The 15,500-nt window shown below is 46.9% G+C and overlaps 1 protein-coding gene across 3 annotated transcripts in view; it reads right to left on the bottom strand.

Annotated features, from left to right (window-relative positions):
• PTGFRN (prostaglandin F2 receptor inhibitor) overlaps positions 1-14,414 on the bottom strand; it is a 72,758-nt gene extending 58,344 nt beyond the window's left edge. For 2 of the 3 annotated variants that reach the window (XM_030020499.2, XM_041124961.1), the window contains exon 1: positions 14,094-14,414. In XM_030020499.2, the coding sequence (XP_029876359.1) occupies positions 14,094-14,148 (55 nt within the window). In that variant the 5' untranslated portion in view covers positions 14,149-14,414. Of the gene's footprint in view, positions 1-8,206; positions 8,287-14,093 lie in introns of those variants that run through there. The other variant, XM_030020501.2, reaches the window with a different exon arrangement.
• Between the last annotated feature and the right edge of the window lie 1,086 nt (positions 14,415-15,500).

Below are 15,500 nucleotides of genomic sequence, written 5' to 3'. Positions count from 1 at the left end.
CGATTGCTAGGAAGATTGCTAGGAAATACAGAAGTCCAGTCTACCCCTAGATTGAAAAGAAGCACTCTTTGCCATTATGGTAAAAGGAGATCCTCTGCCAAAGAGAACTGTTTTTAAAAAAAAAAAAATAAAAAATAAAAAAAATCAGTTTAACACTTGAGTAATCATCTTCCCTAGGCAGTTTTAAGGTATTTGTATTTTTGCCTGCCCCGTTCACACTACTGTACGTTCATCTGTTAGCAGTTCAGTGCAAGAAATTCACTACATGTCCATCACCTAGAGTTGCTCAGTACAATCAGTGAGATCTCCCAGAATTCTCTGAGATCCTATTGAAAAAATTCTCTCTACTGATGAAAAGAACCATCTTCATTAATCTGCCTGGCGGATGTATTCTTCCCTTCTAATCATTATGGGAGTTTACAATTTTAATAAAGCTGTACTCACATCACATTATTCAGATTACAAAAATCTCTGGAAAAAGAAAGCTCTTGGGCATGGTGCTGTAAATCATCAAAAACACTTCTTATTCCTAGCTGATAAGCACTTTAAGAAAGGGTACATACATAGCTGACTGCTAGGGAAGAGTCACAGGCATGGTCAGTCAACTGGTTATCGTTGAAACAATTCCGTTAAGCAGCAGAACTCAACTGACATTATAATCAGAACCTCATTTTCTAGAGCAAGGATATATATTTATACACTGTTTAGCCCAAACTTTGAGTAAACCCCACCCAAACAGATGTATTGTAAGCCAAGGCTGTAAGTTATCTGCAGAGAGCCTGAAACAACAGCAGAGGTAAAAGCTGCATCCTTGAATGTCAACACTGGAAACGAATAACAAATTTGGCATCACTATCGTGGACTGTTTCAGCATTTATGTATTTTTATGGAAATGCGCAACAGTTGAATGTTGAATTGCAGACATCAAAGCCTAATTAAGACCATGAGACAGTACTAGAGTTACAAGAAACATCCTGCAGGAAAAGTTTAAAATGAGGCTCCTTAACTTCTGCCTGTAAAAGGGAAGAAAAAAGGACAGACTTCCTCAGCCTAACTTCACAAGCTCCTGCTAAGCCTGGGTGTCACTCAGTTAAATGTTTGTCCCGATTTACCCTTAAATGCCAGAAATGTCAAAGGACAGGGAAAGAAAACACTAACTCATTCCAGTTAGTTTCCATCTCAACATAAAAAAAATTTGTACAACAATCTGAGAGATGATGCTGGGGGTGGTGGGGGGAATCCAGAAATGGACAGTGGAATTTCTATATGACTATCACCACAAATTCAAAGAATGTTCTGCCAACTACTTCATTTTAGAGCTTCCTTGGTTTTAAACTCCAGTTTTATTATTACTTGAGACTTGTGACAGGAGCCTCCATGCAATGCATAACTCAGCATGCATGTGGCAGAAATCATCATCAGAACTATAACTTCAAGTCACAGAATACCTGTATAAATTAGCAGTAGTATTTACGTAGCCACAGTGGTCTAAGGCAATAATCTTTAGAGATCTTTCATTAGGCCAGCTGATACAGTCAGAAGAGATGCCATACAGGTCCTTCTTCTGAGACAGATGCAGTGAGGAACCTCTGGAAAGTTTCACACACACAGTTATACCTTTGCTATCATCCTGCATCAACAAGCTCAAACTCAGCTCAGCTCAAGTCCCATGGCCTCTCACAGTTCTGCCCTATCAGGAGTATGCACTCCAGTGCTTCTACCCATAGTGACTTTCCTGCAGAACAACACACCCAAGATGACCTGACAAAATCCTTGCTGGCATTCATACTTCTGACACTGTACAGAAGACTGTTTAGGTAGAAGTGGATTCAAATGGAAGAAAAAAGGCAGGCAAAAGATGACTTCACGCACAGAAACAGATGTTCTGAAAGAGACCAAGAGAGAGATTCCAGTCTCCTAAAAATGCCAACAATATACACGACCAGATAAGCAGAATTGTGTCTAAATGAGTGCTATTCAAGTTTCCCAGCAGATATTCACTGCCCTTCATCTATTTCGATACAAAGCAGGCATGCCGTCTTTCTCAAGAAAAAGGAGAAACACCTCAGTACATGCAGGCCAGCTAGGAGAGTCTCTAGGCTCCTGCGGCAGAGGCTACTGAAGCAGAGCCACAGATCCCCACAAGCTCACACCAACCATCCAAGCTACACTCAATGTATGAGCCTGCCATCTCCAAAGAATGCCACAGTAGAACAAGAACACAGGTAGCCATACTTGCTCCATTTTGCACAACTTTAGCGAGTAAGTGTCCAAACCCAGCATGACTTACCCAAACATACTACTGCCTCTGAGGAAATACTAGAGATCTGTTTTAAACAGGGTAAATAACACTTGGGAGCAAATTTTATATCAAATTACAAGAGAGTGGGTACATGCAATTGCCTGTGAGGAATTTAGGGGTCTTGCTACACAGACAGGAACAATCATCAGGATATTTCCTGTCATAATCTAGTGGCACACGTCCAGGACTACACAGAGGTCTTAAAGATAGGGCATTAATTACCACAAGTTAAAAATCTCCTTGGCTGTGTGTATTGAAAGCTATCATCAATTCACGAGCCTCTCAAATTTATAATGCATGTAAAACCAACAATTGATGGGGAGGTGCAGAGGGAAGTGGTAATGTTAAATAGTACTGAGAGGCACTCAAATAACCTTGAAGGCCAAAGTTCTTTGCTCACCCACACAAACAAAACGGTCAAGAACAGGGTAAACAAGGCTGTCCCCTCGACAGCCTCCATGTGCATGTGTCACCCACAGCCCACACACATCTGGCTGTTTTGTACCAGAAACTGGGTACCGAGGTCACCCAGCCTTGTTCAGGGAGTGACTTTGTTGACTAGAATGCCACCCAGTACCTGCTGCTATTTTGCTCAGGCAAGCAGATGTTACATTCACTCAATTGAAGCAAAACCAGTAATTCATTTTACACAGGCCCAGCAAAAGGTGGACACAAGGCTGGATTCATACCCACACACTCAAAAGCAGAAAGCTCTAGCTTCACATTACCAAACTCACTGAGACTAGATGTCCTCCACCACCAATTTACAACATGGGCCCTTATATCAGGTATCTTTGTCCTCTGACAATCAGCACAATGCTTCAAGCCCAAAGCTGTCCATCACATTAACCCTGTCACCATGAGAGTTTTACACCTAAGCAGGGAGGTAGGGCGAAAGAATACCTAACCTACAATCAGTCTTCTCAACAGGCCTTCAATACTTTTAATGCACGCAGGTCCTAAGGAAAGGGTCCGAAGGAGGTCCAGCATGTGTCACTGCTAGATCTTCTGTGAGCCCATGGCCCCCTCTCCTCACACCCAGGTATCCCAGGCACCATTTTTTTCCTTTTACCCCCCTACCTGTGCACCCAAAGTCAAAAAAGACCTTACACCACCAGGCCAAGATGAAAAAAAAATCATCAGCATGAAGTGCTCTCCATCACTATGCCACTCACAGAATCTGCAGCTTGGCCCTTGCCTCCTCCCTGCCAAAACCTCCAAACATTTTCCCACACCCATGCACAGCCTGCTCTTCTTCAAGGCTCACCCGGTAGTTCCTTGACTGATCATCTCCCCAGCAAACAGCTTCTCTGAACACACTGTTTCAGCCCAAGTGGCAGGCACAGGATGTCTCATGTTAGCAGCATCCTCTGAGGTGGAAACCTTAGTTGCAGGACTTTAATTCCAAGAAACGTCTGTGTACTTATGACAGTCACTTGACCAAAGTCCCACTTTGGACTGCAAGCAAGATCCTACAGCAAGAAGGCAACACTGGAGGATTGCTGCTGACCCCAGACTGTCACTCATGTGAAAACCAGTATTCAAGCTGGCCTTTGGCCAAACCCACATATGCAAAGCAAGTTCTCACCCCTATGCACCAATACCAGAAGCGCAACAAAAGAACAAAATAGACAAGAAAGAGAAGCCAGCAAGTTATTTTGATGGCATATACATGTTCTGTGAAATTACTGTAAGGACACTAGTTTCTTATTCTGGGTAGGAATTGTTAAAGCAAGGAAAGGACCCACCTCACAATCTGGGTACATAAGTGCCCAGTGCATCTGCCCTGCATCCATCTGTAGGTTACCAGCCTCTGCCCAGATGCATGAAGAAGAGTAAGTGTCTTTCTACAGCTTCAGACAGGGGGAAAAAAAGAAATCTCTGTGTATACATACAAACCAAAAGCTGACCACTTACACCAAGAGTAGGGTGTCCTAGTTTCAGCTGGGATAGAGTTAACTGTCTTCCTAGTAGCTGGTACGGTGCTATGTTTTGAGTTCAGTATGAGAAGAATGTTGATAACACTGATGTTTTCAGTTGCTGCTAGTAGTGTTTAGACTAATGTCAAGGATTTTTCAGCTTCTGATGCCCAGCCAGCGAGAAAGCTGGAGGGGCACAAGAAGTTGGCACAGGACACAGCCAGGGCAGCTGACCCAAACTGGCCAACGGGGTATTCCATACCATGGGACGTCCCATCCAGTATAGGAACTGGGAACTGGGGGCGGGGAATCGCCGCTCGGGGACTAGCTGGGTGCCGGTCGGCGGGTGGTGAGCAATTGCACTGCTCATCTTTTGTACATTCCAATCCTTTCATTATTGCTGTTGTCATTTTATTAGTGTTATCATTATCATTATTCGTTTCTTCTTCTGTGTTCTATTAAACTGTTCTTATCTCAACCTGCGGGTTTTGCTTCTTTTTCCCGATTTTCTCCCCCATCCCACTGGGTGGGGGGGGAGTGAGTGAGCGGCTGCGTGGTGCTTAGTTGCTGGCTGGGGTTAAACCATGACATAGGGTCAGTGAGAAATACTTAAAATCACCTTTAACAGCTCCTTTCTAAGTAGCTTTGGCCTATCTCCATTGATCCTTATAGGTTTATGTGGCAAAGTCTGGAACAGGCACACTCCCTGTGCCCTCTGGTCATGAGTGGGAACAAGGGTACCATCTGAAGTCTCATTTGTTCTTCGTCTATTTTGGAAGGACACCCCCACCCAGTAACTCTATTCACAGTACTGTAGCCTCCTCCTCACCCCTCCCTTTCAGACTCAAAAGGCAGACACCAGCATCAATTCAGATGCCACAGCATACCCTGCAGCCACATGCACCACACTTCAGTCCTCGTATAAAACTGCAGGAGTCTACAATTAGCTATTCCATTTACCTGCCAGTGGCGAGCAGACAACTGCTTAGAAAACTGAGGTATTTCAAGACTTGCTTCCAGAGCTTTGAGAAACTTGTGTTTTTTACCAAGGCTGTTTTATGGTGATAACTGCCCCAACACCACCATCTCATGCAGACACACCTTTAACTCATTCTTCCATTTTAAACAAGCTATTCCCCTACCTCCCTTTCTCTCTGGGAAGCATGTCCTGCTCCAGTACTCTCTCCTCACCTTCCTTCCCCCACCTCTAATTTCTAGCAACAGCCACACTTCTGTGCCAATTGACTCCTGGCTATACATGCTATTTTCTCAACATTTTTTTTTAAAAATAAACAAACCAACCCACAAACCTAGGTATGTCAGCAGCTTTGCAATTATTGACAGGTGCCTATCAATACAGTTGCCAGCAACCAGGGCTTAGTCAATAGCTTTAGTGTCCATTCAACCCTGCTTTGTGATAGACATGAAAAATCCAGGCTTACCTTGCTACCTCCCACCTCCAGACAATCACAGAGTGATTTTGTCTCTGATAAGCTGCCATGCTCTTTATTTTCTCACTGATGAAGCCCGTTTCAAGCACTTAACCTCTCTAAGCCAAGAGGTACAGCATGCCTTGTCTAGAACCAAACCCTGAGATCAAAGGGAAGCAAGGTTGATGCAATAGACTTATTACTCTGCATTAATTTAAATCTCTGTATGAACTGAATATGAACAAGCACACTCTACACACAACATAAAGGCTCTTTACATAGACATAAATTCCACCCACCGACACCACCTCCCAATACACAAGTATGTCACTGGGCTTCTAAAGAACATAATGCTTCTTTTGGGAGATGGTGGACACTGTAACATCTGGGTAAATATTATGGGTGGTGCTCTGAAAGCACAAAATAGTTTGTGGCAATGGCAAAAAGCAAAGGTAGATGCATCACCTCTCCCACCCTCTAACACTCGGAAGAGGATTAGAGCACAGACAAAAAGACTAACACCTCACTGCTTACTCTAACAGTTTCCATTAACAAATAATTGCCTATTTTCACCTTGGTATTACTCGCTGTATTCAAGCACAAATGAATACATGTACTGATTAGACATACATACCTGGAAAAAAAGGGTATTGAAACTTAAAATGATTATTCACAAATTATGTGAATCCTGAATTTTTCTCAAAATAATTATGTTTGGTACCCTGAAAATTTAGGAAGCATCCTCTATTAGTTCAGCATCTGTTTTGTATTTAGAAGCTATTCTTTGCAAACGCAGGGGTCACGCTGCTCTTAAAGCAGCTCCTGCCAATTCTCTTTTGCAGGGCAGATTTAATAGCAAATTCCACTGCCACAGGATTCACTATGTAATAATGAAGGGTAGTGTGTCAATAGATGAAACTGAACACATCAATAAGAAGCTGGCAGAGGTCCCTGTGGATGCCTCTCTTGCAACAACCATTTTAATGCGTGTAGGAGAACAATGCTGTTACAGCCTGCTCAAAGATTCCCCACAGCCACATTGCATCAAAGACTGACTCAAACACGATGCTAAATCTCTGCACTTGGAGCTAACAGTGGAACACGCAGGGAAACAAAGTCCTTTACATTGGCAATTATTCTTTTTAAGACTGGCAAACCTAAGCAGAGCTAGTTTTTGTCAGAACTGGACTCTTGCTAACCAATGGTTCCACCAAACTCTTTTTAACGGCTACTGATATGGCAAGAAAAGAGTGACTCAAAAAGCATGAAAGCATGCAAATTGCAGTCATGAAGCAAGCACCAAGCAGCATAGCTAAACCACATCTTTAAGAAAGTCAGCAGAAAGGCAAGTCCAGACTAATCAAGCCTGTTAAACAGAAAGAGTGGCATAAGTTGTTGGGTTTTTGGGGGGGGGTTGGTTTTTTTTTTTGGAGAACAACTATAGCAGCAGGAGCTGGTTTACAGCCAGCATGAAGTAAAGGACAATGGGGGACACCTAGGAGAATGCCTGAGAGAAGAACTGAAGGCAGAGAATAAAATTTAAAAGCCACACATAAAGTTTACATTGATTTTTTTTTTTTAAAAGCCACCTATAAGAAAGATGATATATATACTTTGTGTGCTACAAGCAGCAGACTCTCACAGTAGATCTGATCAGTGATCCACATAGACCAGCACTTTGCTCCAGTGCTGTCATTGGCCAGTTTGGCAGAAGGGGGGGAGAGAGAGAAAAAACAAAAAGGAAAGGGAAAAAAAAAAAAAAAAAAAAAAAAGGACTTCACAATACATTTACGGAAGTCTGAAACTGGAATAAAAAGGAGGCTTCCACTTCTCCACCCCCAATTCCAGCTGTAAACCTTTAACACCTTAAAAGCAATGACAGAGTGCTTTCTCTAGGGACCTGAGAATGATTCCCTACCAAGCATTTACAAACGGATGCTTTTCCAAGTCTTATAATGTGGCCAAATTTGGACATTTTTCATAAGAACAGCAAAAGCCACATTCTTGATGCAAAGTTAAGTCCCCAGCCAAATTTCCAGCTCTTGCTCTAAGGCACAGAGGTGCTAGAACTTCTCAGCTTAGCAGCTGAGATTATTATTTGTTCAAGAGTGAGGAGTGAGAATAGGCCAGAACATACAAGAACTAAAAAGAAAAAAAAGCTGCTTCTCCCTGCTCCCTCCCCAACTGCAACGGTTGGAAATATTGGAGCTTTGGGGGGGGGGGGGGGGGTGCTTTAGGGGGGGGGTGCATTTTCTAGGAAAAAAGTCAACCTGTGGCAGACACCCAGCCCAGAAAATTTCAGCATGAATGCCTAAAGTCTTGCAAAACAATAAACAATTTAAGAGATGGCCCTACTAACAAAAAGTATCAGGCAGATATACTACAGGCATTGCTGGCAGCCCTGCCTATCAGCAGCTGTGACAGCTTGCCTGGGAGCTCCAGTCTTTAATTACTTCTCATTCCTGAAGTTCACAAGTCAATTAATTCCAAAAACCATCCTCAGATCTTTTTTTTAAAGGAAATTCTGTCCAGAATTCAGTGTCTTACTCGCTTACCTGTTCTTCCCATAGCTCAGCTAACAGTTCGGATCCTTTAGAGCATCCATGCAAATTCCATCTGGCCATAGAGATTATCACAAGTCAAACACTTTAGCTTGCTTCAGCAATTCTTCATGTTTCTGCATCAGTATTTTGCCATTGCTGCATACAAAAGGTATTGCTCTCCAGGCTGCTTCTTCAGACCCTGTCATATAAGACTTTCCCTGCAACTTGCATCATCCAGAAAAAGGAGTACCGACTGCAACGCTTTACCACAACTTTCAAGCAGTCCCCATGGCAATTATATCAACTCAAACCTACCAGCATTACCATATTGCTTTATAACTTTACAAGACTCTAAGGCATTTAAGCAACACTGGTTCTACCTTCTATCTACCTCGCTTTAAACTTATTCAGAATGCCATAGTTAAAGTTGATAATGGTTTCCACTGGAAACCCAGCTTTGAAACCTCTTCCAACTCCACAGGAGAAAAAAAAAAAAAAAAGAAAAGAAAAAGACCATTCTTTTTTCTGTCTCAGACTTCAGTTAGAAGAAATCAGTTATGCATTACAGTTATGAAAGCTTACATGTAAATGAATAAGCCAGCTTCTGATATGAAACTCAAAAACCTAAGAAACTTGTTTAAGCTCCATAACTTCTGTCTTGCTTCTTACTTTAGATCCGATGATGATCTGGAAAGACATTATTCAAGGCTTTTGGCATCTGAGCAGCTATTTTTCAGATCATCCTATCCCAAAAGCAGTTTGGTCTGAAACTGATTTTATACCTTTGCCCCTTGCAAAACTTTTAATACACCTTATGCATTAGGTTTATCTCATTATTTTTAAATCCCTTCTTAGCAAGTATTCAAGCCTTGGAAGAAAACTACAATTTAAGGTTTTCTAAAGAATCAACTGACAAAAAGCTGGACAATTGGAGAACTTAGCATCTCATTGCTCATAGAAGCTCATTCCTTCTTTAGGGCAGGAGATACCAATAACCCAGACAAAAACTGCTTTACGTTACAGTCTCTCCCTGTCTTGTTCAACCCAGTTTTGGGGTACCTTGTTCAGGTTAGGAACTAGGGTCATGCAGGAAACTGGTTATTATTCAAATTATGGGACAGAAATTGAAAGACTGGTATCCCTAGACAATTTCACCTTACAGGTCTCTAGAAAACAGGCTTTATCACTTACTACTGCAGATCTTCTAAGCAGGACATCTAGCAGGGGCCTGGGAAGTAACTGCAACATCTCCAATAGAAGTCAAAAGCAAAGTATTGAAAAGATATTTTTCTTTGCATTATGGTAGAGATTCTTACTTTATACTCCACCTAATATCTTTCAAAACTACTACAGACCTTGATAGACACTGACATAACCCTACTTTGACTCAGCTCATGTTAGTAATGTTTTTGAGTTCTTTCCAACTTAACTTTCAAGTGATTGATTTTTATACATAATCAGAAAGAATTCACATTTTCAGATAATGTGTCCATTTCCTGTCCTTCTAAAACACAGAACTCCACACAAAAATTATATCAGTGAAAGGCATCTAAAACCAGACAATTTCAATGTTCACTTTCTAAAAGTATCTTATTGAGATATATAACCAATTCCCTACTAAAAAAATATACAGGACTGTTTTGCAGGTGAGTGTTTGAGAAGGACTATGGAGACTGGGGGGGGGGGGGGGGGGAATCAACCCAAGAACAAAAAACAACCACACAAAAACAAATCAACCCCTGAATTTATTAGATGTGAAAGCTGAAATCTCAAATGTCCCTGAATGTTTGTTTATAAAGCTAGAGAGATGGGTATATGTTATTTCTTAAGTACATTCCCCTCTAATCAAGCATGTGGCTGCATTTTTAAATGACCCCTACTGCTTACTTCAAATCTTGTTCAGGCAGGTTTATACCTCAGTTCAGGGATTAGAGCCAAATACAACAGAGGCTACCTAAAGAGAGCAAGCTGTTGCTATGTTGAAATGTAGCAATCGAGAAACCTGGAGAACAAGGTCGAAGAATTTCAGAAAAAACACCCAGACTCCCTAAAAAGGGGCCCTGGACAGGAACCTACAAAGACACAAGAAAGCCAGAAAAGGTGACTAAGCTATCATTTGCCAACCCAAAAGAACACAGGATGTAAAGGAAAAAACACTTGCTACACTGCTTGCCCTTTGATTCCCACACCTTCCCACAGTCTACATGCTAAGAAAATACATCAGCATGGCAAAACGACACAGAAAGCACTTCCTCCTCAGCAACACCACCTGCCCTTCAGTGCCTCACCAACCCAGTTCTAACACTCACTACGTGCTTCTACTGCCTTAGCAGTCTGCAGTTGCTAAGACCAGGACAGGTTTGTCGGTATTTCCCCTTTGGGAGCCTTTTTAACCACCTCTAAAGCTACAACAGAGATAGGCAGGCCTAGCTGTCAGCTCCTTCTCTGAGTACCAGTGAGGATCTATCTGAGCCTGCCACCTTCCAAGAGCAGGCAGGCAAAGGCCACCAGCACCAGTCCTGGGCTCACCAGCAGGTGAGCAGGCACCAGCAAGGGAACAGGAAGCAGATTCCTCTCTGGCACACCTTGAACACTCCGTGGACAATCATCCTTACATAGTCTCCCTGCCCTAAACCTTGAGGCTCTCCCATTTTCTAATGCTTTCACTTTAGCTGCAAATGCAGGGAAAGATTAAAGCACGCTTTTCCTTGAAGTTCGCAATCACAATAACTTAAACTAATTACCAAAAGCTTTCTATTGCAGAGCTTGAATTAAACCTTGATTCAAATGACTAATTGTTGCAGCTTCTGAGGAAAAGGAAAAAAAAACCACTACACAATAAAGAATTTCAGATATGAGTTGTAGGAAACAACTCTATTCATGTATACACAAGGCTCCTGGGGATCTGGCATGCTGGAACTGACTTTCATCATAGCGGACAGCAAATGTCACACAGGTCTAAATGGTAGTAAGAAAAACACCATCTCTGGGAAACCCATCATCAATGGTTTTCCCCTAGGATCTACTGAGTGCCTGCTCTCCTCAAGCCCCATAGCACTTAAACAAAACCCACCTTTTTTTAGATACACTGAAATTCTTACCTTGAATCTCAAACAAGAACCGGGGGAAAAAAAAAATCCAGGAGCTACAAGGCTTACTGTTTACAGTCTGAACCCTAGTAACCACCAGATACCCGTTTTGGTTTTTGGATGTCTCATCCTAGGAGGGATGTTGTGGTTTCCAGAGCATTTCACAGGTTGATTAGGCAGATTGACTGCAGAATGAAATAGCACAAAAAACAGGCAATGGCAGTGCAAAATGCCCTCATGCTGCCCTTCTCAGGATCTTCTCAGGATCTAACCACAGCAGAGGAGGGAAGAGAAGCGAGAGACTAGATCAAGTCTTAATCTCAGGATCCACGATCTCCTTACCAAACAGATTATAACTGTACTGGATCCAGGAGAAAGGATGAGAAAACATTCTTATTTGTCACAGCCAAATACTTAAGCCATTTACATCCTTTTGCTGGATTATTTTGTAAAGATCTGAACAAAACAATCAAGTCTAAGTACACACAAGGGATGAACTCTTCTATGCTTCAACTCCTTCCCTCCACCTCCCTCATACAAGAACTCAACATTTGCAGCACATCAGTTAACAAAAAGCCCCAACCTGTCTCTCTATTAAAGAATTGCTAGAAAACACATATTCACAGAAGCATACTTTCCCCATCCAGAGTTAGAGGAACACCACCCTCCCAACCTCTTAACATTTGGAGTATCTCATAGAAGCTACCAAGTAATGGTATCAGAAGATAGCCACAAACACCACAAGTAAGACTGAAAAGTCCAGAGGTTGGGTTTTTTTTCCTGCACACAAAAGTGCTTTCAATTTTAACAGCACCATTCCAATTAAAAAAAAAAAAAAAAAATCCCCAACAGGCAACTCAGAACATCCAGACAAACGCCATCACGAACAGTGGCTGGCTATCTGTAAATGCACATTTTTAGTTCTTCTAATTATTTCATCTGGAATTAAGGAGGAAACAACTTTCCTGTTGCACGTCATCTTTAATAGCTTTTATGTTTTGCTACGTGACCTTGAGTATCTGAGAGTCCTGATTTTCCGCTTGTCCTACTAAACCATTCTCTTGAAAAATTTTATTCCCTTTCTGTTTCTAAACAAAAACACTAAAGGTGTTCTCTCCAATTCTTCAGTTTCCCCAGCTGGCAGAACACCTATATTGTAAAGATAAATGAGATGACTAACCTCAGCTGCAAGTAAGAAAAAGCACAGCGGACATCTTTGTGTGGTAGGATCTTGACTTGTAGACACCCCTCTGCCCGGATTGCCTCACTGCCTGTAAGCAGCCTCAGGAAAGAGACTGGGACAAGCCCAGGTTTAGGAAGATGACTTTTCAACTGTAACTATCTGCTCTGCAGACCTGGCTACGAAAGACTGAAAAGCCAAACCATGAGGCATGTGCTCTGGCAGACTTCAAAAAAAGAATTAGTCATAGCAATGTCAAAAGTACAAGCACAAACTAAGTCAGCAAATAGAGTTTTGTTTAAAAAAGTGTTGCAGCATGGGGTTGGGGCACAGTTTAGTTACTCTCTCCTTCCACCCCAAATCTGGAAAAGGCTCCCACTTACTGCCTGCAGTTAGTCAACTGTTCTGAATCAAGAACTGCATGTAGTAATTTGTGGGGCATGCTTGCTCACCAGCACCTGAAGTACTTCTGGCTGCAGAGAGCTGACACAGAACTGCTTAAATACTACACATAACTATCTTACTCTTGTTCTCTAGTTAAACTCACTGCTACTTCCATTACACTGTTAGCAACAATGCTACAAGTCCAGTGTTGAAGAAAAAAAAAAAAAGGCAAAAAACCAAAACCCACCACCCACCCTTTTTGTGTAGTTCTTGCTAGTGTCTTTATTTTTGCATGCTGCCTGCCTGGCATTGACACTGGTAAGGAACAACGCCACATGTTAAGCTAACGACAGCTATGCAATTACGTGAACACGGCAAAAAAAGATCACCTATGCAATTATTCGTTATCTCTTAGCAGGAGAACTTCACGACTGAGACAGCAAACCCCAAGATCCAGGAGGGGAGGGCACAGAAGTACCACTTCCCCCGCAACACCGGCGTGCCCGAAGAACCCGGGTTTCTGCTGCCGGCACGCAGGGCGCGGGGACCCCTCCTGCAGCCTCCCTCGTGGAACAGGCAGGAGAAGGATCACCCCCTCGGCCCCAAAACGAGCCACTTCACGCTCTGCGAGGTGAAACGGCACTGCCCTTTACCTTAGAGCGGCCACAGCCCATGCACCAGGTCGTGTACCGGCAAGTACGGCTACACCGTCGCGTTACCCCAGCCGCCCGTGGAAACCCCTCTCACCGGGGAACCACGCCAAGCAGCACCCCCCCACACACACGCCCCATCTCTACTCTGAGGATGCCCCTTAAAGTTTCGGGGAGACACCCGGCAGCAATCCGCGCCCCGGCCCTTGGAGGGAGCAGTGGGGGCCGGGGGGGCTGCGGAGCCCTTAGGGCTGCGCCGGCCGCTGACGCGCCCGGGCGGGCCGGGAGAGGGCGAAGGCGGCGACGGCCCGGCCAGCCGGGGGACGGCACAGCCCGGCGGGCAGGCGGCGCTGCCCGGCCCCCCACCGCCCCTCGGAGGGCAGCGCCCTGGCTGGGCTCCGCCGCGCCTGAGGCGGGCACGGCAAGGCGAGCGGTTCCTCCCGGCCGAGGGGCCCGCGCCCACGGGCCCGGCCCTCCCTCGTTACCTGCGGGCGAGGTGGCCGAGCCCAGCCCGGCCCGGCCCGGCCCCGCCCGGTCCGGTCCGGCCTCCCCGGCGCCCTCCCCGGTGCCCCCGGTCGCGCACCCCGCGGGCTCACCGAGCAGCAGGAGGAGGAGAGGCAGGCAAGACGCCCTCTCCCCGCGGTGCCCCATGCTGGCAGGGCTGCGCGGGTACCTCTCCCTCTGCCTCCGCGAAGGGGACCGCCGGCGCACACGCTCGCCTCGCCCGGGGACCGGCGGCAGCGCGCTCCTCAGCCGGCCGCTCGCCTCCCGCTGCCCTGCGAACACACGGAGACGCCCGCCCGCCCGCCCCGACCGGCCGCGCCGCGCGGCGCAGCCAACCACAGAGACAAACTTTCCCCAGCGCCCGCCCCCGCGCGCCCCCGCCCGCAGGTAGCGGGGGCGGCGCGGGGGTCCGGCCGGGCCCGGCCCCGGCCCCCACCCCCTTAAAGGGGAGGAGAGCGGGCGCCGCCGGCCCGTCCGCCGCCAGCCGCGGGGCCGGGAGCCGAGCCGAGCCCCTCGCCGAGCGGGGCCGCGCGGAGGGCGGCGCTGCCCGCGCCGCTCCCGGGCTCCCGGGGCCGCCCCGCACACGTGGCCCGGGAAAGCCCCGGTGCCCGGGGGGGGGGGGGCTCTCCGGCGCGGGGCGCCCCGCCGCCGGCAGCGGCCGGCCCCCGGGGAGCGGCCGTTGGGCCCCGCGGGCGCGCGGGGCCGCCATGGCGCCGCTCCTGCCCCGGCTGCGGGGCGCCCCCCCGGCCTCGCCGGTGCGGGGTGGGGTCTGCTCGCGTCCGCTGTCCTCCACCCGTGGCTACCCCCAGCGTGGGGGTCGGCTGACGCCCCCTTTCCTCACGGACGTACCCCCAGCGCAGGGTCGCCGCACATACAACCGCCGCCCAGACGGGGGGGGTGTCACTCCCACCCCGTCCCCACACGCAAACCCCAGCCGGGGGCTGCCTGCTGGTCCACGCGCACCCCCCGAGCACGGCGGCTCCCTCACACCCGGTCACACACACAGCCCTAGCTGCAGGGTCCACTCATGTCCCCGTCCACGCACGCGTAGTCTCAGAAACCACTGCCGGGTGGGCCCGCTCGTGCCCCCTGCCCTGCCACGGGCACGCACGGCAGCCGCGGGCCTGCCCGTGCTCCTGCCCGCTCCCCGGAGCAGGCCCGCTGGCCCCACGGCCTGGGTCAGGGGAGGGAGAGCCGGGGCAGTGCCCGGCCGGGGGAGCAGGGACACCCTCGGCCCCGGGCGGTGCGTGGGCAGGGCCGCGCCTCCCCACCGATGGCAGGCCGCCGCCCCGCAAGCAGGGCTGCCCGCTTTTGGGACTGCGTTTCTTTTCCCCCTGCGTGCCTTCCCGCTTGACTCGATAAGGGGCTGCTGCAGCACAGCATTCGTGCCACCACTCCGCCACCTTTCTTCCAGGCCTGCTCACAGAGATTTTTGTTTGCTCGGGGATTTAATTTCCTGTTTGTTGGTAAAACCTAAGAACTAAGGAGCTGGCCTGCTC

Source organism: Aquila chrysaetos, chromosome 7 (genome assembly GCF_900496995.4).
Source record: "Aquila chrysaetos chrysaetos chromosome 7, bAquChr1.4, whole genome shotgun sequence".
Lineage (NCBI taxonomy): Eukaryota > Metazoa > Chordata > Aves > Accipitriformes > Accipitridae > Aquila > Aquila chrysaetos.
This window is presented reverse-complemented; position numbering and strand designations above follow the sequence as displayed.